The sequence below is a fragment of the Felis catus genome, chromosome D4 (assembly GCF_018350175.1).
Source record: "Felis catus isolate Fca126 chromosome D4, F.catus_Fca126_mat1.0, whole genome shotgun sequence".
In the NCBI taxonomy this organism is placed as follows: domain Eukaryota; kingdom Metazoa; phylum Chordata; class Mammalia; order Carnivora; family Felidae; genus Felis; species Felis catus.
Window position 1 is genome coordinate 83,223,926 of NC_058380.1, and position 25,820 is coordinate 83,249,745.

The window sequence follows — 25,820 nt, forward strand, 5'->3', positions numbered from 1 at the left end:
TGACCTCATCTTCCACTGATGACATCCACAAAGACCCTATTCCCAGATGAGGCCATATTCCCACATTCCAGGTACACATGAGTTTTGTGAGGACACTGTTCAGCCTGGGACAGGGACTTGAGGGGGTGAGGAGGAAGGCCTGTTCTGGATAGGGCATTGCCAAGTGTTCATACTTGGGAGTGTCTGCCGCTATTTGAGTTAAAACAGGGTCCCCAAGATGGACTGCTAAGGCCGCCTGTGATTGCAGGACCCAGGTGGCCCCAACGTCCCTGCTGACGTGCTTGCTGGAGGGAGGGGACAGATGCACTCAAGGACCCAGGTCCAGGGAGGGAGCGCCGTCGCCACAGCCAGGGCCAGGTCGTGTGACACCCTCCCTACTGGACAGTCTCATGGGAGGGGACCTAGCCACCCTGCACTCTGACTCCAGAGTCTGTGCTCTGCGTCCTAGACTTCTTTCTGTCCTTTAATGCAGGCGCCACACATGAGTGGATCAGTTCACTTCAACTTTTTGAAAGACAGGCCATCAGTATCTAGTCTTTCGGTGGCACCTGCTAGGACACCTTGGCACCGAGAGCCCCCCCCCCTCCCCCCAGTGCTCTGCATAAGCCTGGCTGTGCTTTTGGCGTGGAGGGGGCCCCTCCCGGCAATGACAGGGCCCCGCCACTCCCAGCAGTACCGCCAGTGAAGCCTCTGCCTGCTTTGTGGATAAAAGGCTGCCTGTGTGGCAGGGAGGAGGGATCCAGTCTCTTCTTTTCCTCCAGGGACCCTTATCTAGTTTGGCACAGGCTCTGTGGTCAGACGTTTCTGGGTTAGCATCCCAGCCCTGACACCTCCTCGCCAGTGATCTCGCTCAAGCAAGTCCCAGGGCCTCTCTGAGCTCTGCATCGCCTCCACTCTGAAATCGGAGTAATGATTCTAGCCCCGAACGATTAGGAGATGGCTGTGTGACTTAGTGGCTTGTAACCCCCTTTTGTGAATCTTCCCAGTGCCTCGCACGGAGGCTGGTGCACAGTAGGCGCTCAATAAAAACAAGCCAGATAAGAGAGAGTATCGTGGGGCCTGAAGTACACTTCACAGCACTCTTGAGACCTGGTCCCAACATAGTCCCTTGAGAGGAAGGTTCTGTAGGCATTTCCTTGCTCCTGGGGATGGACACAGTTACCTGAGCTAACCATGGTAGGCGTGAGGAGGTCAAGTGTGTGCAGTAGCATTGGCGGAGGGAAGGTGCCGCTAAACCACATGTGGGGCTTTGATTCCTCACGTGATGCATTGAGTAAAATTATACCTGGGCTTGGTGCTGTGGGAGGCAGAGGGGTGTGCAGAAGAGCACTGGAAGGGGGTCTGGCTTTGCAGCCCTTATGAGCCCTGTGTGCAGATGCTCACAGGCCCTCATCAGTCCTGCTTTAGACTTTCTGCTGTGGACCTGAGGCCACTGCTGTCATTTGGGCCTCTGTCCCACAGCTGATGCCGGACTTGCCTAGCCGTCAGGCCTTTGCACCTGCTGTTCTCCCTGCCTGGAGTGCCCTCCCCCTGCTCCTCTGCTCAGAGCTGCTTCCCATTCTGAGATGGGACACACAGACTGCACATACCTTTCCCTGGGTCACCACACCCTGGGCACACACAACAGTGATGTCGCTGGGCTGTAGGTGTTGGTGTGAGACTCCTATCTGTAAACAAGGAGCCCCGTTGAGGGCAGAGGCTGGTCATAGTACGTGTTTGAAAATTGACTGAACAAATGATTGAATGTCCTTGGACACTTCTCTGCTCGGTTCCTTGGTTTCCGGTCTTGAAGATATAGGATGTGGACTGCTGGCTTCCTTGGGGCCCTTCTGAGGTCTCTGATGAGACATGAACTCTCGAATGGATTCAGAGTTTCTCCTGCTCCCAGGAATAAACAGAAGTGTGGCAATAGCACACGTTGGGCTAGCAGTTGCCACGGACGTGCAACAGTTTGAACGTGGTATGGGGGACTTTCTGGGTACTCAGCGCAACGTCCTCAGTTAATGGATTCCGGTGTCTTTGAAAAGGCAGGACTGAGGCAGCCTCGCTGGTCGTTTTAACTGCGGTCACGGCGGCCCTTCCAGCCCCGTTCCCTCTGCAGGACTTATTCCCAGGCCTGTGGAGGGATGGAGGTGTGGAGAACTCTCTCTCTCCTCTTCCACGTGTGCCAGGCCTCCTGGTGATGTATACAGCAGGTTCCGCTGGGTCTGTCCCCAGCTCCCTCCGCTCCAGGCTGGCACCGGATTTCAAACCTCCACCTCCGCGGTCTCCCAGCTGTGCAAACATCTTCCTCTCCGAGCCTCAGTCTCCTTACCTGCAAAATGGAGATAGTAATTCCCGCCCTGTGGGGATGAGCAAGTGGACGAAATATGTGACGTGGTGTGTGGCCTGGGGTAGGATCACATGATACGGTGGCTGTTCTTAGCCTGAGTATTCCTTACGTTAGGGATCAGGGTGAAACAGATCAGCAGTCTGCGTGCTTAAGCCAAAAAATGTCTGTCGTCTGAAGAATTTTGTTTTGGAAGACAGGTTTTGGGTCAGAACCTGATTCCCTCAGGAATTTCATGGTTGAGCATCCAGGCGTTATTTTATAAGCTCGGTGACCACCCAAGCCTTTGAGCCTTCCACGTGGACGTTCCCAGGTCAGGCTTTTCGGGAATCTCTTACACAGCTGGGCTGCCTGTCACGTCGGTAGCATCATTTCCACAGAGCGGGCTCTGTCTGGCTATGAATAGATGTTTTTTCCCTCTTTCTTGGATGCCTGAATGGCAAGTCTCCCTCCCGCGGTCCCAGAGGCCGACCTGTGTGTAAAACTCCAAAATGGACATCAGAGCGGGGCCGTCCATTCCTGCTCCGACTCCCGGCACCCGGGGAGGCTCAAAGAGATGAGTCGATGGCTGCAGTGACCTGGGAGCCTCCCGAAGCCCCAGGCTGTGGTTATAAAGGCTGCTGAGCAAACAGACACAATCAGAGGTCACAGAAAAGACAGCAGCTCAGAACGGCAGCCGAGATTGAGGAGGATGGCCCAGTGTCTTCAGAAACAGGCCTGCTGGCATCCAAGCCCCAGATGCAAAGCCCCTAAAAGCAGGATGCCCGTTGGAGGTCAGCATGCTGCAGGCGAGAGGGCCTTGTCATTGGGAGCGTGGGTTCTGGAACCGCATCACCTTGCTCCAGATCCCAGCCCTTCACCAGCACAGCGTGCCTGACCTTTTTATGCCTCAGTTTTCCCCTTCTGTAAACGGAGATCATAATGTACCTATGAGGGGTGATTCACGTCACTTAAGTGGCGTTAGAACAAGGCTTGGCACGTGGTAAATGAATAAGGGTAAACTGAGGCCCAGGAAGGGCAAGGGACTCGTCTGCGGTCATCCAGCAAGTCACTGGGGCAGCCAGGCTGAAACTCATGATTTCTAGTCCCGTGGACGTTTCCCTCCTCCCCCTTCACCCTCAGTCAGACTTTTTCAACTCTGCCTCTTGCAAAGGAAATCGCGTGACCCTTCAGCCCGCAAAACTTCAGACTGCACAGAATTTCGGAAACCTCTTTGGGCTGGCTGGGGGCCTTGCTGCAATTCTGTTCGGCTGCTAGTTCTTTTTTCTCCCTTTTTTTTTTTTTCTTTTGAAGCGCCAGAGGATTTCTCCTTTCCTGTTCCCCAAATAGAAAAATTACCCTTTTGGTAAAGGAGTTTAAAGACTTCAGTCCCTACTGTGTATCCCTGAGCCAGCCCACCCACCCCGCTTCCTGGGCCTCAGTTTCCCCATCTGTGGAATGAGAAGTTTCCGTCCCTTGACAGGTGGACGGCCCCCCACCTGCCAGCCTGTGATGGCCCTGGGGGCGGGCGGGCCAGGAGGTACCACCCGAATGCAGGTCCATGCTGACCGTCGTGTGACGGGCGCAAAAGCTGGCGGCACATCCTTCTAGGAAGTGAGCTGAAGCCCACCAGGCATGCCACCCACTTCCGCCCACCTCCTGTTGCAAAGGTTCTTTGAGTCATCGGTGTTGCCTGTGTTTTTTCTCACTCCCCTGTTTCGGCAAAATGCTCTGCAGTCCCTCTGGGCTGAGTCCAGGGTAGCCAGGAGCGTCACATCCGTAGGCCTCCAGGGCGTCAGAACCGAGGGGCTTGGCGGCCTCCTTATCTCTGCTGGGGACCCCAGCCCTGAGCCCTGGATACTGCCAGCCTGGGGTCACCCTCCGAACTTAACTCTCCTCACCTATGAAATGGGTAGGCAAGCCCTGCCCAGCAAGGTGAGTTAGCAAACCCAGGGTAGCTGGGTCGGAGTCCTGTGCCATCTCACTCCCCTCTTTCTTCCCACCCACAAGGCCCTGGCTTACCTGGGACCCAGCTGGAGCATAAGAGGTATTGACACGCCCGAGTCCTCTCTGGCTGTGGACAGGAGGGGACACTTGGCCAAGCCAGGAAGCCTGGAGACAGATGCTGGCCCGTCAGGGCCAACAGCATCCCGAGTGCAGCCCTGTCAACCTTCTGATGGAGATCCTGGGGCCCAGAGGGGAGGGCCTGGAGCAGGGAGGCCGCGGAGCCGAGACTAGCGGCCAGGATGCTGGACCGGTGTCGTCTCGCTCCTAGTTCTCCTGTCTTCTGTGTGTGGGTTCACTCTGAGGTCAGCCGGGCACCATCGGGGGGCCAGCCCAGCTGAGCCTGGGAATTCGGGAGATGGGTGCCACGGTGGACCTGCAGCAGGAGGTGGGGGATTCAAGGCTGAGCCCCACCTTGCTACCCCCACACAGGGGCCTCAGGCAAATCATGCCCACCCCTGAGCCCCTGTCTCAGAAATGCCGCTCTGCCCACCTCTCCAGGTTGCCATGCGGCTTCATAAGATGGTGTGGGTATAAATCCCTGTGCAGACATTCAAGAACTGTCCGGATGTGAAGAATTAAATATTTATCCCCCCCCCCCCGGGGCATTTACGTATCCCCCACCCCCACCTCAGTGTCTGGTACAGAGTAGGTGCTCAGGTAGGTGTTGAATGAATAAGTGACAAAAGTTACTGTTTATTAAGCACCTGATACGTATTAAGCACGACACAGGGGGGTTTCCCATAAGGTGCTCTAAGCCTCTCAGCGGCCCTGGGAACTTAGGTATGTCCCCACTTTACCAATAAGAAAGCTGAGGTTCAGAAGGGGAAATAACTCCTCTCTGGCCACACGGCAAGTGGTTGAGGAAATTAGGATCCACACCTGACTCTGAAGTTCCCATACCCCACAGTGGCCCACTGGGTCACTCCCTCCCCGAGTCTGCTGCCAAGTGTTGAACAAACAGCTCCCTGGGAGGGGGTGGAGGGAGGCACTTGTCCAGAGCCCCGGCGCCTAGTGTTTGCCAAATTCCACGGTGTAAATCTTCCTCCCGTGTTTGATTTCAAGCAACCAAAGTGATAGCAACTGTCTCCCGAAATCCCTGAGAATGTAGCCAGTGGCCCTCACGAGCCAGCAGTGGCTCCAGCACCCCTCTGCACCCTCCCTTGTGCAGGCCCAAGGCCACAGAGTTAGCAGTGTCCCCGGCCTGAGACCCCAGACTGGAGCCAAGCAGATGGCTTGGGGGTGCGTGTGGGGGGTGATAGCTGTGCCTGGGACACATCCCCAGCCCTGTCCCGCCGGAGCCCCCGCGGCTCCTGGGGGTCTTGGTGTCGCCCAGAGACTTGGGCGGGATGGATGAGCCCCGGAGACACAGCTGCTGTGCGGCGACTGCAATATTAAGGCTTGCCGGCCCCACTGTGTGCGATATTCCTGCCAGGCCCGGAGCAGAGCCCTGTAAACGCCAGGATATAATGGACAATAAAAGTCGCCGGAAAATAGTGAGTCTCCTAGGACCGCCGGCGTCCCTGCCACACGCCGCCTGCCGGAACCACGAGCCCTGTGATCATGAGGCACGATCGTCATGTAAATATATAGGGTCTCTCGCCAGCCGCGGGCCAAGATTTATTTTATTGAGACGGTTGGGGGAGGGGGGCGGCCCAGGTTCATCGTCCTGGTAACTTTGTGAAACGCTTTGCCATCACTTCCCAGCTTCCGAGAGAATGCCGCAGGAGCTAGCGTGGCCTCGCCTGTGTTTCCGGAAAGGGGGGATCCCCCAGAGACCACGGGTGCCTCCGGCCACATCCGCAGGCCCAAGGGCCCGGTTGGCCATGAGACTGGGGTCCCCTGGAGAATGAAGACTGGCCTTATTGTGAACAGTTGGTTTGCAGAGTGAGCTGCCAGAAGGGTTTGCTGTTGAACAAGCACTGTTCTTTTCACGATGATAACGAGTAATCATAATAGCAACAGCCACGTTTATTGAGCTCTTGTGTGTTCCAGGGTCCTGATAGTCCTAGGCTGGTATTTTGCCTGCATGTCCTCATTTAACAACCCTAAGAAGTGGGTCCTCCCAGGCCCCCTGTTTACAGAGGAGGGAGCGACAACGAGGTGACTTCGGGACTGGCCTGGAGCTCATGTGGCTGGACAGAGGCAGCACAGGATTTGAACTTGGGGCTCTCTGACTCTAGAGCCTGTGCCGGGCTGCCTCCTGACTCCCTGGCCCTCTGGTCCCAGGTGGACCAAGAGCCACCACCTCCCTGAAGCCCCCTTGATTGGCTCAAGTTAGAAGCAGTGGCCCCTTTTGTGATTTTGCAACGTTAGATAAGCACTTTGCTCTCGTCCCCTCTCCACCACATTTGCCTTTTTCCCTGAGGGCAGGAACCTAGTCTATACACTGCAGGGGGTGTCCAGGTGAGCGAGGATTCAGGCCTGCATTTTTCATCCAGGGTCGGCCTCTCTCCAGCTGGGATGCCTCTGGCAAGCCACGTGACCTCTGAGCCTCAGTTCTCCCAACTGTCAGATGGATGCAGTGTCTGCCTTGCAGGGTTATTTTATGAGCACACGAGTGGCTCGAGTGTGTGCAGTTCTCACTCCAGAAGGACCAGGCCCAGCACGTCGCACTTAGGGGGTACTCTGTGTGTGATCCTCCCACATACGTACTCACCTCCGTGGTTGTGTGTCTGGGAGCCCGGGGCGGGGCGGGGGGGGGGGGAGGGGTGTGTGAGCCATGCCCCCATATGCTGTGGCTTGTCGTGAGTGGGGAAGGGCAGTGTTCAGGGCGCTTCTGAAAGTCTTCTCGAACCAGACAGGTGTCCCCTCAGCAATTCCAGACCCAGAAGATCTGGTTTTCCTCCCAGAACTACACACATGATTAGATACAGGATCCCTGAGCTGAGCCGGGGACACCAGCAAGGCCTCCGTTAACCTCCTACAAAGCGTCAGCACAGAAAGAGCCCCTCGACTGTGGAGCCGACCCACTATGTTGTAGGTGGGGAACTGAGGCCCAGACACAGGCCGAGATTTCCCCAAGGCCACGCAGTCCTGGGAGAGTCCCAGGCCCTAGCCTCCCCCCAGCCCGACACCCCCTCCCCGGCCAGCCACCAGGTCACATGCCACCGCTCCGAGCAGAAATCACCTGTATGGGTCACAAATGGCGTTGCATTTCCCAGGCCCTGCTTGGGTCAGCGAGGATCCTGACCCAGGAAGGCGCAGGGACCTCACCTGTCCCAGAAGGTATGGCCCCAGAAGCTGTGATTGTCTGTTGGCCAGTAACTCCGTGCCGGGTGGCAGGACTGGATGGAGAAGTGGAGCTCAGCCTTGTGGAGATGGTGCCGGAGGCACGTGGTAGCTCAGGAGGCCCTGCAGCTGACAGAGGGGCTGGTGCACCTGTCGGCGCCCGTCGGCGCCCCCCGGCACCGCTCTGCCCCCTCTTCCGTGTCCCAGGTGGACAGGCGTGGGGAGCGACCAGCAGTGAACGTGAGTGTTCGAGGGCACAGGGGCTGAGCAGAGCTGAGTTAGACTTCTGGAGGTCTCTCACCGCCTCAGGCCCAGGAGGAAGAGGAAGGCTCCCTGGGGTTGGCTCACACGGTGTGAATCTGTTTTCCCTGGGCGCTGTGCTGTGTCCCGAGGGACAGGAGCACACTCTCCCCTCAGAGGCAGCTCTCTGCCCTGGAGAGAATTCCTGTCCAGCAGACAGGATCCCAGAAGCAGAAGAAAAACATTAGACAGTGCCCAACTCGGGGACCTGGTCCAGCCAGTCTGGAGCTTCCTCTGTGAGTCAAGGCCGATGACACCCCCATAGCGAGGTTATGGAGGACGGTCCTTGAGTGCTGTACGCACCAGGGCCTGGGCACAGAGTCTCCCCCACAGGCCTGTGGAAGGCTGGCCTGGACCCAGCAGCGGCCACCCAGGGGCCCAGCACCTGGCATGTGCCCGACAGTTGGGCCCGGCCGGCGGGGAAGGTATGCTGGCAGGTGGCCGAGCCATGGTGCCAGGATCTGGCTCCGTGTGCCCTCTGGGGCCTCAGCTGCCATATGCCTGTGTCAGTCCCAGCGGTCGAGCTGCAGATGGGGCATTGGTGGGGGGAGGGGGGGGTAGTTTGCCCAGGGTAGAGGTGGCTCTTGTTCTGGAGGAGGAGGCAGGTGCTGGCCACAGGGGTGCTTTTTGGAGACCGAGGTCCGGGGCCGGCCTGGAGCCTTCCCAAGTTCACGTCTGCTCGGGTCCACCAGCCTCCGTGCCCTTGATCCCACTGTGTCCCTTCCCCTCTGCTCCTAAACCTGCCCATCCATCTAGGCCACCTCATACTCCACCTATTGTAGAAAGCTGTCCGTGACCTTGCCTGGCCCAAAGTGAGAATGCATCAGTCTTTTTCCTGGAGGTACCTTTCATGTTCTTTTCTGGCCTTTGGATCTGCCTCTGTGTTTCGGGGGTTCTCTCCTGTGGAGACTATAAAGGCAGCGGGGTTTTGTCTGAGTCACCTCAGGGTGACCGGCCATCAGCCTAGACCCTGCACACACAGAGCAGCTGGGAAGACGTATGGAAGAAGGGAAGGCAGGGACACGCTGAGTCCTCAGCTCCAGGATCCCCAGCCTTGGTGGGAGAGTATGGGTCCTGAATAAGGATGTAATAATAATCAATAGTAACTCCATTGATTGGGTGTCTATTATGTGCCGGGCCCATGGCTAAGTACTTTTGATTCCTGTAACATCACGGCCCCCTCCAGCAGCCCAGGGTGGTTAACGCTGGGGTACCCGCAGCTGGGACATGGCAGACCCAGGACTCCAAAGCAGGGCTGCTTCCTACCAAAGCTTCCTCTCTGAGGCAACAAATATCTTTGTCCCAGCTTACAAAGGAAGAGACTAGAAAGGGTTAGGCTTTTCAAGGGACAGCAAGAACTTTTATACTTCTTAGCGTTTGCTGGGCCCCAGCAGGGACGGGTGGGGATGGAGTGCAAGGGACAAGGGAAGGGACACCTTGTCCTTCCCAAAGCCCAGGCTGGTTTAATCCTGCCGTCTGCTGGCAGTGTGCCTGGTTCTGGGTTGGGGGAAAGGGGTTCATAAAGAGCCTGGAGAGCACATCCCTTTGCCTGAGCATCGTAGGGTATGGAAGGGGTTAGGGAGGCTGGGTCCTGGCCACGTGCTGCCACTGCTGTGCTCACGGCCCTAGCCAGCCTCTTGCCCTCCAGCCTCAGTTTCCCGGAAGGTAAAAGGGGAGCAGGCCTGGGCGATCCCAGAGTGCCTTCCGATTGCATTCCCCGCCTGCTGGTTTGGGGCATGCTTGTGTTTTCCTAGGCTGTCTGGTGGCCGCTGCCATCAGATTCCAGTCCCTGGTGAGCATGGGGCTCCCCGGTGGCTGTGACAAGTTCCATTCACCACGGAGGTGGCAGCGGAGTTATTTCTGGAGCAGCGGGTGGTGGGGGAGTTTCCTTTTGGCAGGGACTGGGGATGGGAGTCTCGGGCAGGGGAAGTCCCACACCGAGACAGGGCCGGCCCCTCTTCCCTCACCCGCCCTGGCACAGAGAGGCCTCCCAGATGCCCAGAGGCCCCTGCACCGCACATACCCACCCTCGACCCTGAGCTGAGCAGCACTTCTCCCGAGCTTCTCAGGAGCCACTTTGCAAGGTACTGGCCTCTGCCCTGTCTCCAGCTACGGGGAAGCCCTCACTCTTTCCTGCTGCCACCTTTGCCGCAAGGGTGTGCACAGCAAGTGGCAGGGAGGCAGGCAGGAGAGACTTCTGGGGCCTAGACTCCCGGGGCACCCGACCCGGCTGTACCTCTGTCACTGCTGCTCACTTGATCATCCGCCTGGTGGGGGCTGCCAGCGGGGTCAGCACCATCTCCAGCCCGGCATGACCTTTGCCACCACCCAGCTTGCGGGGGAGGGCAGTTGTCAATACCAGGTTTCACACTGCGTCTTCGCGGGCTCTGCCAGAAGCCCTGAGGTTATGAGGGAGGCAGAAAGAATTCTTTTATTTCTCCCGGGTGAAGTTCGGCTGCCTGGGCTCGTGTCTGATGTCTGAGCAGTGAGTTCTCCGCAGAAGATTCTCCCACCAGGGATAGCTCTCCCTTCAAACCTTAAGACGGGGGCAGGAAACCAAATAAGGCGAGGCAAGGGGGTCAAGAACGTCCCACGTGTGGAAATCCCTGGGTGGGATTATGGTGGCTCCCAGGGCACGCTTTTCCCAAACACGGAAGCTGGGGGCCGCTCCACTGGGTTTCTTCCTTTGGTTATTGGTTGTCAGGGCAGTAGTTATGGTCTGAGACAGGAGATGGGGGTAGAGGAATTTCTCCCTGAAATTATCCATTGCCAGTGGCCCCTGGGATGAGCTGGCCCCAGGACCTCAGGCTTCTCCTTTCTGGCCTCTGGCGTTTACGGACTAGATGAGAGCCATTTACCTGGCCCTCCCTTTGTGGCCTGCTGGGGCTACAGAGATGAGCGGCTTGGTCTCTGCCTTCAAGGAAATCTTCATCTGGGGAGGGAAAAGCATGTGAACAGGCAGCGACAACACGAGGACAAAGGACAAAAGCTGACTGAGGGAGTCCAGGAAAACTACCTGGAGGAGGTAGCCCAGGTTGGGTTCTGAAGCAGGAGCCAGGTTTGCCTGGAGGCAGTTCATGCCAGGGAGGGGGAGCAGAGTCTGCGAAGGCCTTGAGGAGAGACTGAAGTCATTTATCTAAAGGGCAGGGGTCCTTGGGATGGTGGGATTGCCCAAGGGGTGAGTGAGTGAGATCCCAGCTTCCTCCAGCTCCGAGGTGGTCTCCAAGGATTGCCCCAAGCGAATGAGATTAAAGCCCAGACTTCGGAGAGAGTTAGGTTTCGGTTCAAACACAGGACTTGCCACCCTGCTGGAGGCCGGGGCTTGGTGGGTCACTCCTCTGTGCCTTGGTTTCTCCTTCTGTGAAATGGGGTCATTGCAGACCTCACGGCGGGGATGTGCTGAGGTGCCGCGTTGGCCCAGAGGAAGTGCCAAGTGTCTTCCTCTTCCCAGCGGGTGGGATGAGGCATGGCCTTCACCAGGTCCTGGAGCCAAAGGCCTTCCTGGACAGAAACGAGTTGCCTCACTGCTCCTTTAACTGAAGGACGAGATGTGTCCCGCTTCTATATATATATATTTTTTCTCCCCAGAATCGAGTTTGATTAAACAAGCAGGAGGAAATGCAAGGTGATTAGGAACCTTCTCAATTTTAAAAAGGCTCTGGGAAGCCCTGCAGTGTGAGGAGAGGTCTGTTTTGAGTGGCTCGGTGATTTCTGTCTGATCGGAGACAGGGGGGCCCTGCGCACCAAGGCGCACGTTTCTTGCTTGGGTTTCAGGAGCGTGGGAGGAACCACCGGCTTCCCCGCCCTGGCTGGTCAGAAGTTTATTCAGCCTGCTCCCTCCGCCAGGCCCTGGGTGAGACACTGACGGTTTAGAGATGACCACACAGATGGGTTTCCTGTTTGAGAGGCCAGCAGAGGAGGAAGAGAGAATGACCAAGAAATCAGTTAGACGCCAGCAGATGGGGAAGGGGGGCCTTGGTAGCGAGCGCCCCACTGCCCCTGCGTGCCCGCTCTTCAGGGTTCGACTGTTGGTTCTCTGTGGATGGAGACATCTGAGGTGAGACTTTACCAAGACCTCCCAGGAAGTGTCAAGTCTGAATAGGACCCAGGATCTGGTCCTGATGTACGGGTGGGACTTTGCCACACGGGTATGTGGTCGGGAAGGGGAGGCCCTTCCGTTCAGGGGCCTGGGGTGGGGTGGAGGAGTTGGGAAATGCAGGAGGGCAGGCCCATGCCGGCCGGGCAGGACTTGGAATGCCGTGTCCAGGCACGTGGGCCTTGGCCTGGGGAGCTGTGGGTGGGAAGCAGCAGATTGGGATTTGTGTGTTCAGGGGAGGGAACCTTCCCGTTGTGGGCTGGCGGTTGGGTTACGAGGCAGGAGATCAGCTGCCGACCTCTAGGTTCTGCAGGCCCACGCTGTACAGAGGTCCTGCCATCCTGGAAGGACGGGGCTGGTCGCGGTCCCGTGTCTTAGAGAAGACAGTCTTCTACTGGTCCTGGAGCTGCGGAATCGGAGCGGCATGTGTGGCTTTGGGGGTGGGGACTGAGGGGACACAGGACCAGTCAGGAAACCAGACACCATCTGTGGCTCATCCCCTATGGCTCCCAGGCCCCCACGACTCTGGCCTGAGATCTGGCTGCTTCCTGTCAAATGATGAATGGGTAACGTCTGCTTATCCCAAGACCAGAAGAGAAGTGAGGCCAGGGTGGGGGAAGGACGCAGCAGCCAGAACCAAACCTCTGGGCCAGAATTCACTCACTCTCTCATTCGTTCATTCACTCTCCCAAGGCAGTATGGACCAGGGGAGTCACACAGACTTGGCTTCAAGGGTCAGTTCTGCCTGTTGTGTGCTATGTGACCTTGGGCTCATCACTTAACCAGGCTGAACTTGTGTGTCCTCTTCTGCACAATGCAGATTGTAGCAGCCGCCGTAAGGTTGCTGTAAGGGAGCAGGGTACGCACAGCACTGGGCACGGGCCGGGTACAAACACGGCACATGTTCCATTAGTGGCGGCTGTTATGTTCTCCCCACCAGCCGGTCTGCGTGGGTAGGACATTCCTTACGGCCCCAGGCCTCGTCCTGGGACATGAAGTCAGTGGAGTTTCTTTGGTTGTTCACGGCCTTGCTGGTCTAAGAAGCACGTTTAAATGGCAGCATTCTCTGATGTGTAGATTCTGGCAAGGGCTGTTTCTCCTCAGAGCCTCAGTTTCCTCATCTGCAAAATGGGGGTGATGGCACCTCTTGGGCTTCTTGGGAGCTGTTCAGGTGACTCAGCTCAGGGGAGGAGCTCAAAGTGGGTGTTGTGGTGCTGAAGCTGGTCTAGCCTTGACCCCACCAGCGGCCAGGCTCCCCGAGCTGCCGCATTTCCTGGCTGGGCCTCGGACCTCCGTAAGTGAAGGGGTGTGTTAGGCAGTGCTGGCCTGTGGCATCTCTCCTCTCTGGGTTGGCCGACGGCTTCGGGCGGTGGGCATCCATCCTGGGCTTCCGCCACCGGGAGCCTGCTGGACAGACGGAAAGTCCCTGGTGCCCACGCTGGTGTTGGGTCACTTGTTCAGGGAGGAAAGGGGAGGGTGGGAAGTCACAGCGATAGTTTCCTGCATTGGGAAAACAACCCGTAAAGCTGTTCACTCCGCTGGAAGGTCCGAGAGGGGCCTTCCTCAGGGAAACTGGTGTGGGGGCTGGCTTCCGGTGGAGGCTGAGCCTCGGAGGCTGAGGGCCTGGCAGAGCCTGGCAGCCGGGGAGCCGCGTTGGCCTTCACCACTCCCACCCCCGAATGAGGGGCAGTGACGCCCCTGCCTCAGTTGACAGACCCAGAATGTGGCCGGGCTCAAAGTCTCGCGGTCATCAGGAGGACCCGACCTGCGTGCACACGTTTTGAGAAGGGCAGGCAGGACACGCTGTTTCTGCCTCAGGGTCTGGGAACAAAGTGGGGTATAAACACATACTTGCGCCCACACAGTGTAGGAATGCACCACCATGAGACCCCCAACACACAGATCCTCACGTGCACAGACCCCCCTGAACCCGCCCCAAGCCGGGGCCTCGCCCTGAGCCTTCCTGAGCCTACCTGGACTCTTGAGTCATCTTTCACGGGGAGGGCAAGGGCCCCACTGAGCTGCCAGCCTCCGCGAGGCGTGGCATTTGTCAGTAGGGTAAGGAGGGACACGACTCTTCTAGGTGAAGTTTCCAGAAGTTGGGAGGCAAGGTCCAGGTGACAGTCCTGGTCAGAGAGGCCACTGGAGAAACCTCACTGCCCAGCCCAGAAGCCGATGCCTTCCAGGGAGCGCCCAGATGAAACCCAGGCCCCATATCAGTAAGAGCCTTGTCCAAAGGCCAGGGCTTGGAGGAGAGTTTCGGGGGGCTTTGCGAAGGTAGCCACGCTTCACATGAGTGATAAAAGCATTTGTTCCAGAGTGGTCCTGAGGAGGACGTGCAGTGAGGCAGAAAGAGCAAGATCTGGGGGCCAAGAGCCCCAGCTCTGTCACTTACCAGCTACGTGACCCTGGGCAAGCCCCTACCCCTCTCTGAGCACCAGTTCCCGTGTCTGTCACATGGAGGCGATCACTCAGCCCTCTGTTGCCCAGTGAGGGTTAGTGATAACCATGCTGGGAGCGACTGGCATCTCAGAGGGCCTTCACCTGTGTCGGGCTCTGCTGTAAGCATTTACATCTGGTAACACGTTTAATTCTCTCAGTGACCCTAAGAGGAACATCTTACTTATTAGCCCCATTTTCCAGATGAGGAAACTGAGACACTGCGTGGTTAAATGAAGCCAGGCCAGGATTTGAACCTAGGCAGTTGGACTCCCCAGCAGGCCTTGCTTAAACCCTTAGATGCATCCTGATTCGGTCCCCGGGCACCTGGTAGACGCCCACACATTGAGAACCCAGGCTGGGAGCCACACTGTGCATCCCCCCTGCCTTGGAAATGCAGGGCCCTTGCTTCCTGTAGAAGAAAGGCCCTCTTTTAGGTGGCCCTCAGTGTGGTCTGTGCCTGGGTCTCACATTCCACGGATTTTTGGCCCCTGACTTGGGCTTTGGCTGCCTGGGCCTCATTGTTCTGCAACTTGGCGGGAGCCACCAGGCACAGGCAGCCAGCTTGCTCCCTGTGCTACCCAGAGATGCCCATGAGATGCCCATGAGTGCTGAGGGACTTTCCCTGCTCTCTGTGTCTGTGTGCCTCGGCCTTTCTGCATCAACACTCCCTAAGAAGCAGTTTTTGGCAGGAATTTCCAGGGTGAAGGGGTTGGGTTTCCACTGAGGTATAGACGGACAGAATGCAAAATCTCTGAAATCCAGCACCCCTGGAGAGCGAGAGGCAGTGGCTATCTTGGACCCAGGAAGGGCTTTGGAGTCAGTGAGAGTACATCTCCCCATGCAGCTTACTGGCCACATGACCTCCAGCCTCCCCTCTCTGAGCCTGTGTCCTCATCTATAAAATGGGTCTCCCAACAGCCCCAGGATGCAAGGGAAAGATCTGGCCCACCGGAAAAAACTGAAGGTTCTTTTCAGAGAACCTTCCATGCCTTTCTCCCAACCATCCCCTCTTCCTTCTCTACCTCCCTCCCTCCCTTCCCACTCCTTCTCTCCTCCCCTTTCCTCCTCCTCCTCTCTTCCCCACCTCTCCCCTCCCACGTTCCCTCTTCCCTCCTTCCCCTGTGTAGTGTCCCTCTCTGACACTTGGGACTCTGTGGCTTGCAGAGTCCCCCTTGGCTGCTTCTTTCCTAGAACAAAGGCCCCTCTTCCTCACTGGGGAGGACATGGAGCCGCCCTTCCATTAGGTTCTGGACAGAACCGCTCCGAGGCACAGTAATTTACCAAAGCTCCAGGGGGTTGGCAGAAAAGGTACCGGGGACGGCAGAGCTGAGTCACCACGGTGCCGTCCCAAAGGGCATGGACCCTGGGGGCTCCTGTCTGTGGGGCCCCTGTGGGGGAAATGGCCCCTCGTGCCCCTCACCCCTGCCCACCCAGCACAGGTCCTGTTTTTGAGGGGACTGTTTGTTCGGTGGGGAGACGACATAGGAAGTTTTCAACTTTGTATGTAACAAAGAAAGATGATGAATTGCCACTGAGAGCCTGTGAGGAGTGCAGCGTGGTGGTTTTAGGCAACGATGCCACCTTGGGTTTGAGTCCTGGCTCCACTGCTGTGGATCTGGGAAAAATCTCTTAACCTTCTTGTGCCTCGGTTTCCTCTTCTGAAAAATGGGACAATAATAGACCCTCTCTCATGGCGTTGTTAAAACGAGGTGGGCTAAGAGGTGCAGTGTATAGAGCAAGGCCTAGCATAAGAAGGGTACATAATCGTTGACTTATCATTATTAATTACTCTTATTTCTGATGAGGCCAGGGACCCCTGGACAGTGCCCCCGGAGCCCCGTGTGAGGTCTGGGGTCTCCCGAGAAGCCCTGAGAGCGTGCGGTCTGCTGCCTCTGGGTGCAGATGTTGGGAGGGCGCTGTTAATACCACACGAGGTGGGGCGGGGGCGGGTAGGAATGACCCAGGCAAACGCCTGCTAAGCTTCTGCCCAGTGTGGCGCCCAGGCTCCTGGCTGGTGAGTGACAGTGTTGAGATACAAACCCAGGCCCACGGGCCCCCACAGGCTGGGTGGGGTGTGATGAGGGAAGGGGCATCCGGAGTCAGCAGGTGGGCGGATGAGCAAGTACATGCGTGCACCTGGCCTCTAGGCCACTCTGGCACCTTCTAAGATAAAGACAGAACCTTCTTGCTGAAGACAGTTCTTCTCCAACCTTTCCCTGGAGGTCTCCCTAAGGGCAGAGGACGGTGAACATGTCACCCTGAGGGGTCTGGGGGTGCAGCCCCGAGCAGCCGCAGAGCCTGCAGGAGTCTCCGGTTTTATCTTAAAATGCATGCGCATTTTACATTCTGTTCCCTCCAAATCCGGTTTATTGTTGCACACGTTTACCCCCCTGAGTAACAGCGCTGCCTCAGGAAGCTGCTCGTGTTTGTCTGTTTATCCTGGGGCTCTTCCTCCTGGTCCTCACCCTGTCACCCTGGGGGCGTGCGCTCCGGTGTGGGAGCTCAGGCACAGATGGCCGGGAGATGCCGAGGGGGCTGTGGTCCCATCTCCGGAAGCCTCCGTGGCCCACGTGGAGCGGGGCTCAGTGAGCGGGGCACAGGCACTGGGAGACCCGGGGACCCAGGTGGGAGGTGAGTCCCGCGCTGGGACAGAGGGAGGGGTTTGATGGGGGGAGAGGCCTCAGAGGTATAGACACCCCCACGGTGCCCTCCCCCTGCTGCCTATTCGAGATAAGAGAAAAAAGGGAGCAAGACATCTGTCACATAAAATGCCATGTTTGTGGGTCAAAACTGGCTCCGTCTTGGCAGCTTCACAGACAGGAGACAGCACGGACTGTGCTTTGGCGGGACGCAGCCCCCACCCTGCATGCCCTCTCCGCCGCCGGAGGCTCCCCCTGCTAGCCTGAGTTGGGTGCCTTGATTTCTGCCGTCTACTTGGTGTGCCGGAGAGCTGCTTTCCCCCCGAAACAGCTGAGGAAACGTGTGAGGGAGGAGCTGGGCCCGTCTGGAGAGCAGAGGAAGCATGGGCACTGGACCCCATCATGCCAGTGTGCAGGCTCTAGAGTGGCCGGGGGTCCCTTCGGGGGCAGAGCTGGGGAGGCAAGCATCGTGGGTCATTTGGGGCTTGGTGGACATGCTTTGATAGATCAGAAGGCATCACAGACATCCCTGAGCCTGGGAGGGCTGGATGCCACCCACTGTGGCTGGAAAAACCTACGGCGGGGAGGAAGGAAGAGATTCCCTTCCCGCAGCCCAGACACCCCTGTTAATGGGGGCATGTGTTTACTTAGGAGGTAGGTACCGCAGCTTGCTGAGCCACTAGACCAGGGGAAGGCTCTCCGTTTGGGATTTGGCTGGTATAGATGACCAGGTTCAAGATTGAGAGAGGCAGAGTGTGTCCGGGGAGAAAGTGATGTCTTAGGTTGGTTCCCCAGTAGCAGACCCGGAGAGGGCCGAGTGGGGAAGACCATAAGGGAGCGGGGGAGGCCCCACCCAGGGCTCTGGAGTGTGGGTTATACCTCAGAGTATCCTGACCCAAGGCAAGGGCACTGACTTTCGTCTGGACCCCTTGGTCATTGACTGAGGTCATTGATTCCTAGGGATTCTGGCTCTCCAGAGGATATAGACGAAGCTGCTCCAATAGCCTGGGCCAGTCCTCAGGGGCTCTATTTGGGATGTGTCGAGTCCGTGGGACAGCCAGGGCGGGGTCTGGTAGAAGTAGAGGCAGCCAGATTCGGGGGCCTTCACCTTATGCCTGCAGTGTGACGGGTGCCTCCTGGGCGTCAGCCCCTTTCATCCTCCGCAGGCCTGGCCCTGGACAGACAAGGCGCTGCAGAAATGCCTGTGGGTGGAGGAAAGGCTTTCCTCCCAAGGAGGGCTTTTTCCCTTGCATCCAGGAGGCTCATGGTAGCCGGATGCTGGCTCTCCCCTCCGGCTGTGCAGCTGCCTCTGTGTGCCTCAGCCTTGGTCCCTGCCCCCGAGGCAGGCCTCTGCTAGGGAGGCCAGCAGAGGCTGCCTGTGACCCCGGGGGTGGAAGGGACATTGGGAGTGATTCTTAGATGGCATTTAGCGCAGGCCTGGGCACCTAGTGGGTGCTTAATCAGGAGCGGCTGCTGTGGCTAGCGTCCTTGACTCTCCTGGGGGCCTCTGACGTGGCAGCCCAACCCCTGGGGGTAGAAGGGGCGGTTCCCCTGTACAGAGGGCTCTGCGCCTGCCCCGAGGTGTATGCGGCACTGTGAGGGGCCCCCATGGCCTTGGCCTTCCCAGTGCTTTGTGCATCAGGGCCCAGCGAGGATGGAGAGGTTGGGTCCTTCTTGCAGCCGCTGCATGCAGTTTGGCTCACCGTCTCTCTCCTGACCACCCAGGCTGCCAACCTGGGTTTTTGTGGGGGTGGTAATGGGGGACGGGGCTTTGTAACTTTCTGCCAGGAGGCACGGGGTGGACAGTAATGTGGAAAGAACAAGGCTTTGGAGCCCAGCACTTGTGGGGTTCAATCTGGCACATCCTTGGCTGGCAGGGGGGCCACCTTTAGACTTTTCCCTGCACAGAGCATGTTTCCACCTCCTCTATCCAGTGGGGAGAGATAACCCCAGCGACCTAGTCAGACAGGATAATGGAGGGAAAGCGTGTCACTTCAGGTATCGAGTCCTAGCCCAGGCACTGCTGGGCTGGATGGCCGCCCAGCGCCCGGGCTGGTCTATCTGGAAAATGTAAAATCTGACAGTCCCGCCTCATCCCAGTGCCATCCGGCAGAGAAAGCAAACAGGCGTGTGTCTAAGAAAGCCCTCGTTTTCTTTTGCAGCCTGTGCCTTGTGAGGCTGGCATGCAGGATGGCCGGACAGCCCAGCCACATGCCCCACGGAGGGAGCCCGAACAACCTCTGCCACACGCCGGGGCCCGCACACCCTCCTGACCCACAGGTGAGGCCTCTTCCTTTGTCTGCAGAGCACTGGGGATTCACCGAGGAACACAGATCCCTGAGGCTGCTTCATCCCGGGCACTGGAGGACGCCCCTCAGCAGCCACTAGACAGAGTCGCTTCTCGAATGCATCCAGGGGTGGGAGTGGGGCTCACTGCCCACCAGCTCAGCCCTTGTTTCAGTCAGCAGCACTCAGAGAAGCCTTCTCTGTGCCGGACTCTGGTCTGTCCCTGGGATTGCCGTGTGCCTGGAACAGCTTTATTTCGGTGGGATCCACGCTGGGTAGAAAGGCCATGTTGTGGAGGCCCCAAGGAGAGAGTGAGGGGCTCTGGGGCAGCCTGTGCGCGGGGTCGGAAAGTGCTTCCTCGCTCTGAGCTGAGGCGGGCCTTCCTTTTGGATTTAGCTGTGCCCTGGCCCTCTTCAGCCTCTTTGTCTAGAACCAGCAGAGCTCAGGACGCTGGTTTCCTCACACCTGCCTCTGCCTTGATGTAGATCCTTGGAGAACCAGGCAGCCACCTGCAGCTTCCCTGAAGACAGTTTCTGGGGTTCCGAGCCGCCCTCACACTCCGTGCCTTTGTGCACACTGTTCCCTGGGCCTGGGTGCCCTCCCCAACTCCTCCAGGCCCCAGTCCAAATGCTGCTGCTTCTAGGAAGCCTTCCGGCTCCACCCCACTCCTTCTTCTGTGCCGCACGGGTGCTGGGTTATGGCCACGGCGTCCCGCTGGGGAGCTGGTTCCTGAGTCTGTCTCCCTTCCTAAACAGAGGACCTTCTGGGGTGAGGCATCACTGGTCACATCATCCCAGGCCAGGCACAGAGGAGCCCCTCGATGCCTGCTGACTGAATGAACTACAGATACGTGTAGTATAGCCCTGCCTGGCGGTGTGTGCGACGGACCCAGTTCTGCTCCTAGAAAGCACACAGCCTCCTGGGGGAGAAAGATGAGCCGGGCAGAAGAAACTCGGGGGCCCATGGAGCTCGAAAAAGGCACACGATCCAAACTAGATGGCCAGAGAGGCTTCTTGAGGAAGTGGCATACAAAGGCCTAGGGGGGACAGAGAGCCAGGGCCAGGTGCTGTAGGGTCTGGTGCACAGCCTGGAATGATGAAAAGTCAGGTCCAGGGTTGGCTTTTTCCCCAAAGCCGTGAGACCTGAATCAGGGGGAGATTCGGAGACAGCTACCTCCTTGAGCCACGGAAGGCTTGTACCAGCCTTTACTAACTGCCTAGTTCTTGTCAGAGGACTTCAGGTGGGCTGGTGTTTGACCTGCTTGGCCAGGGTTGCCATGTGCAGTTGTACAGGTGCACGCTGCACAAAGGCGCCTGGCCAAGGAGGCAGACGGGTCTGAAATCCTTCTACACCCGAGCTCCCATCAAGCCATGCTTCCCAGGGTAGAGCTGCGTCAGCCCAAGGGAGGGAGCACCTTTATAGGTTCACGCAGAGGCCAGATGTGTGAACTGATAGACGCTGTGTCTGTGTATGTGTGTGTGTGTGTGTGTGTCTGTGTGTGTGTGTGTCTGTGTGTGTGTGTACCCATGCTCTTGCACTCGCAGGCTGTCCAAGCACATCTACACTGTTCGTACTTCGTTCCCATTACTGGATGGGATGCGGGCCCATTTCCTATGTGGAATTTGGAGACGCAGATCCCAGAAAGCCCAAAGGCCTATGGACACGGCTGGTCCAGAGTCCACCAGGACATCTCACTGATGGCTGGGGGCAGTGGGGCCTCCTCGGGTGATGTAGCAATTTGTCATATTAAGTCATTCACTAACAATTGAGTCCCCCTTGATTAATCTCCCAGAATTAGCCAGTTGCATTTTGAGCAATTAGGGTTAATTACAGCCTCATTTGGCAGAGGAGAGAGCCCCGTAATTATTTCACGAACAAGGCGAGGCGGCGGCGGGCTGCGGCGGCCGCAGCGTCCGGGCCTCTCGTCGCACATGCTGGAGTGGGTAATGACATAGTTAAGTGTAATTAGACGCGATTACTCGTCGTTGGGCAGCGGCTGTCGGTGAAGGTGCCCCCACACCCACCAGCATCTGGCCGGGTTTGCAGAACTGGGGTCCACAGCCGTGTTCACACCGGCACTGTTGCAGGTTCGGGCGGGAATGAAGACAGACGCTTCCTCTCTCCTCCACTCAGGAAGCACCGGTGTTTAAACACCAGCTGGGGAGACATCATGGCCCGAATCTTGCCAGTTTCGGGCCATAGAAACTCCTCAGATTGACCACAGAGGCATTTTCCTTCGGGGCAGGACACCCTGCTGTTTCCCTGAAATCATCCTTAGAGGAAGGAGCCAGGGCCCACAGTGACAAAAATACTGTGCTCTAGACCAGGTGGGGCTCACTTCCCAACTCCATCCGTCACCAGCCAGGTGACATTGGGTAAAAGACCGGTCTGAGCCTCAGTTCCCACATCTGTAAAATGGGGCTGTGAGATGGTATACTTTAAAGCATCATGGCGTCTGACATTGTGGGTGTCAAGGAGATGTGTGTTGCTGATTTTACTCTTTTTTGAAAGTTGACTTATTGAGAGAACATGAGTGTGAGTTGGGGAGGGGCAGAGAGAGAGGAGAGAGAGAATCCGAGGCAGGCTCCTCACTGTCAGCACAGAGCCTGGTGTGGGGCTCAATCTCACAAACCGTGAGATCATGACCTGAGCTGAAACCAAGAGTCCCCCCACCTTAACTCACTGAGCCACCCAGGCGCCCCGTCACTGATTTTATTCTCATATTTTAACATTCATTTTAGTTTTCACGACTCAGGAGCCCAGAGTTGGAAATACCCACAGTGTCAAAAGAACAACTTAACAAACACTCCAAACTGGTTTCGTTAACTTTCTGTGCTGCAGGCTAATGGTTTGTCATTTCAAGGAGCTTTCTAGCTGTGAGAGCTGTCAGCTTATGGAAGTATGTTTGCTGAACCCAGTGGAATCACATGTGAAATCATTGAGATTTCAGATGAACGAATGAATGAATGAGTGAATGAATGAATGAACGAATGAATGAATGCAGTTGAGAAAAAGAGCTTTAATGTCCCGATGCTTTATGATTTTACCAGTGTGCTGCAGACCGTTTTCGTCAGGAATGAAACATAGCTGACCCACTAAGAACCACGTGAATTTCCAAGAAGGAGAAAGGTGCTCTTGTCTGAGAAAGCCCTGGTTAATGTGTCTTCCATCTGGAAAGTCTTTGCAAACCTGCTTGGGGCACGCCAAGTTCAGTTACATTCGGCCCTATTCAGAGAAAGAGGAATGTGCGTTACTTTTCACGGGATGGATAGACTGCTGCCTCTTAGATCTGAATCACACAGGCCAAAATCTTTATAAAAATCTTCCCAAAGCAGTGTTGGTAGTTAGGTAAGATTTAATGGCCAAATATTAACAGCTTTTAAAATTCAAGAAGTGTTTGCTGACGTGTCATAAATTCAGCAAGGACCTGTCTCATTTCTGCCTTGGGTCTGCTAAGGAGCCCCACACACAAGTAGAGACAGTCCGGACGAGAGGTGGAAGGCCCCACGGAGGGATGGGCAGATGCTGAGGGAGCCCAGAGGGTGGGGTGGGACGGGGGAGCTCTAGAGGGATGATGTGTGGGCTGGCAACGATCAGGAGTGTGGGGCAGGACAGAGAGGATGTCCCAGGAGGAGGAAGGAGCCAGTCTTGAAGGTGCAGGACCAGTCAGGTTAGGCAGGTGTTTAAATGCCAGTGCTTCCTGGTGTTGATGAAAGGCTGTGTCATCTGAAATTGAGTCTATAGTGAATGAATGATGAGCCCATTAAAGTCTTAGGTGGACAGGGGAGTTTGCGTTTTTGAAAGAACACCGGTTGCTGGCGCTCAAGGCACAAGTAAGGTGAAAATAGGAGGAAGCCTGCCTTCCCTTCCCTTCCCTGTCTCGGGTGAACACAGGGAGAAAAGATTCCAGAGACTTCCGGGGGGGAAAGGCAACTGCACTTGGTAACTGAAGGGGTGAGGGAGAGAGAAGTCGAGGATGTATCCAACCTCGTGGTGGAATGACTGACGCTCTCTATGCCTTTCCCCTTTCAAGTCTTGGCTCGTTAGTCATCGGGGCTGGTTCCCAGATTCTTTTATGTATGTTTAAGCTCAGCTTTCTCTTAGCTCAGTTAGTGGGAATTGTCCTGGGGGACGCACCGCAGCTGAGATAATTCTCGGTTTGTTACCAGGTGACTTCCAAGTTTTGGGCATCTTGCTCACTGTTCCCACTCGCCTGTGGCCCTTGGAGCAGAGTCTAGACTTTCAGGTTGGGACAGTCATGGCGGCCATGGTGCCAGTAGTGACACCTGGCATTGACCTCATTCCATCCTCCTCCCGACTCAGAGAACCAGGTCTTATTCAGAACTCTGTTTCGCAGGGAAGGAAATCGAGGTAAATAACGTGTGCGTTTTGCTCTTGAGGGGCAGAGCCAGGAGTCACCCCAGGTCCTGGGGCCCCACGGCACCCCTCCTTCTCGTCACGAGATCTACGAGAGGGAAGATGAGCTTTGGGCTTGAAATTAGCCAGATTGTGAAGAGCTGAGCAGGGATGGCCTCGTGAAGAGCCTGACAATATGGACTCTCTGTAAATCATGCCCCTCTTCTGTGTAACACAGATTTAGAACACATCACCGTATACACGTATACCGAACCCATTAGAAGTTCCCTACACACAATGTCAGATGTCTTTAAAGGTGAAATTCGTTTACAGGAAATGTCATTCTGATGAAGTATGCTTTTTAAAATCACAGAAACAGTTGCCTTAAAATTAATGATGCATTGCAAATATCAGAGAAAAAAAAAGACCCATTCAGTGTAAAGATGATTAAAATTCAGGTCAGAAGTCTGACTTAGTCAGGCTAAATTTTTTAATGAGATTTCAGAAAATTAATTGGGCGAATGCATTTTTATTCTTTTAACATGTAATTTTATGCTCCTTTTTTTTTTTTTTTTAAGGATTTGTCGATGGCTGAGGCTTCTTGTGGCTCAAACATTTTAAACTCAACTTAGTGCAGGGTGGGAGGTGTTCGTGGCCTAATTTGATCTGACTTGCAGAAGAGAGCCTGGGTTTCTCTGAGCTTTCTGGGGAGGGGCTGTCCTGGGGTGGTTCACTAGCCCGCCATGTCTGGCCTTGGCCTGAGAAGGCTGGTGGTATTTCTTGGGGGAGGGATGGGATCAGGGAAAGAGGGGACTCCTGGTTCAGCCGAGCCTCCTGCTGCCCAGGGAGTCGCCCAGAGGCTCTTCTTCTCTCTGAGATGGTGTTTCCCCCGTGGGCTCACTGCAGCTAGCGCCAGAGCGGGTCAGCACCCCTGCCGCCGCCTCCCGGCCTCTCCGCCCATCTGCTCCTCCTCTGGGGGGAGAAGTAAGGGGCTCCCACCCTGGGGAAGGGGGGTGAGGAGTCAGAATTTCCAGCCACATTTTCCCAGTGAGTGGCTCACAGAATAGCCCTCCAAAGGGAGGCGAGCGAGCCTGTGGTCTAGCTCAGTCCCTTGGCAAACAGTCCTGGACGACCCGTGTAGGGGACCAGGAAGTCAGAAGGCTACAGGGGCACGTCCACCTCACTGCTTTACTGCAGTCAGGTGACGATGGGTAAGTGACCTCTCTGAGCCTCAGTTTCCTCATCTGTAAAATGGGGCCGTGAAGACTGAGATGGTGTGTATATATATATATATATATAGAGAGAGAGAGAGAGAGAGAGAGAGATATATATATATTTTTTTTTTTTGAGAGAGAGCATGAATGAGCGAGGACCAGTGAGAGAGGGAGAGAGTGTGGAGCCCGAAGCGGGGCTCAAGCTCACAAACTGTGAGATCACGACCTGAGCGGAAGTCGGATGCTTAACCGACTGAGCCAGTCGCCCCAAGATGGTATACTTTAAACCCCCAACGTGGCGTCTGACATGGTGGGTGTTAAGGAGATGGCATACCATTGATCTTATTCTCCTGTTTTAAAATTCACTGTAGTTTTCACAGCCAAAGAGCCCACAGCTTGAAATAGGCCCAGTGCAGACCTTCCGTGGGGTGGGGATGATGGTGATGGTGATGGTGATAACAACAGCCATGACCTCGCTGCCTCGGCTCGTCCCCAGCCCCCTAGGAGGCAGGCGCCGACCTTGTCCGAGGTCCACACCTCAGACAGAGCAATGCCAATACCAGTAATGACATTAACAACCCTATAGCATCTCCCACGTGCCAGGCGCTCTTCCAAGAGTCTTCATTCGGTAACTTTCTTACCCCCTAGCAGCCCTCTAAAGGAGGCACTATTATTACCTTAATTGTCCAGTTGAGGAAACTGAGGCCCAGAGGGCTTCTCCCAGGCCCCCGGCCAGGAAGTGGCAGATCTGGGATGGGAACTCCAGCCTCTGCACCCCAGTGTCCGTGTCTCAGCTGATGGAGCCAGAGCAGGGGTCACCCCTCTGCCAACCCGTGCTCCAGGGCTGGTGCCTGTTTTCCCCAGGAGCCAGCGTGGGGTCCAAGATGTAACGGGGCAGTGAGGATCATTAGACGAGCAGTTTTCAGAAAGGCCGTCAGGGCTGG

General features: G+C 56.5%; 1 protein-coding gene across 3 annotated transcripts in view; it reads left to right on the forward strand.

The window, feature by feature from the left end:
- NEK6 (NIMA related kinase 6) overlaps positions 1-25,820 on the forward strand; it is an 85,861-nt gene that overhangs the window by 21,330 nt on the left and 38,711 nt on the right. The window contains exons 1-2 of one of the 3 annotated variants that reach the window (XM_006939451.5): positions 9,803-9,927; positions 19,183-19,300. In XM_006939451.5, coding sequence (XP_006939513.1) covers positions 19,211-19,300 — 90 coding nt within the window. In that variant the 5' untranslated portion in view covers positions 9,803-9,927; positions 19,183-19,210. Of the gene's footprint in view, positions 1-9,802; positions 9,928-11,752; positions 11,901-19,182; positions 19,301-25,820 lie in introns of those variants that run through there. The other 2 variants (XM_003995858.5, XM_023242702.2) reach the window with 2 other exon arrangements.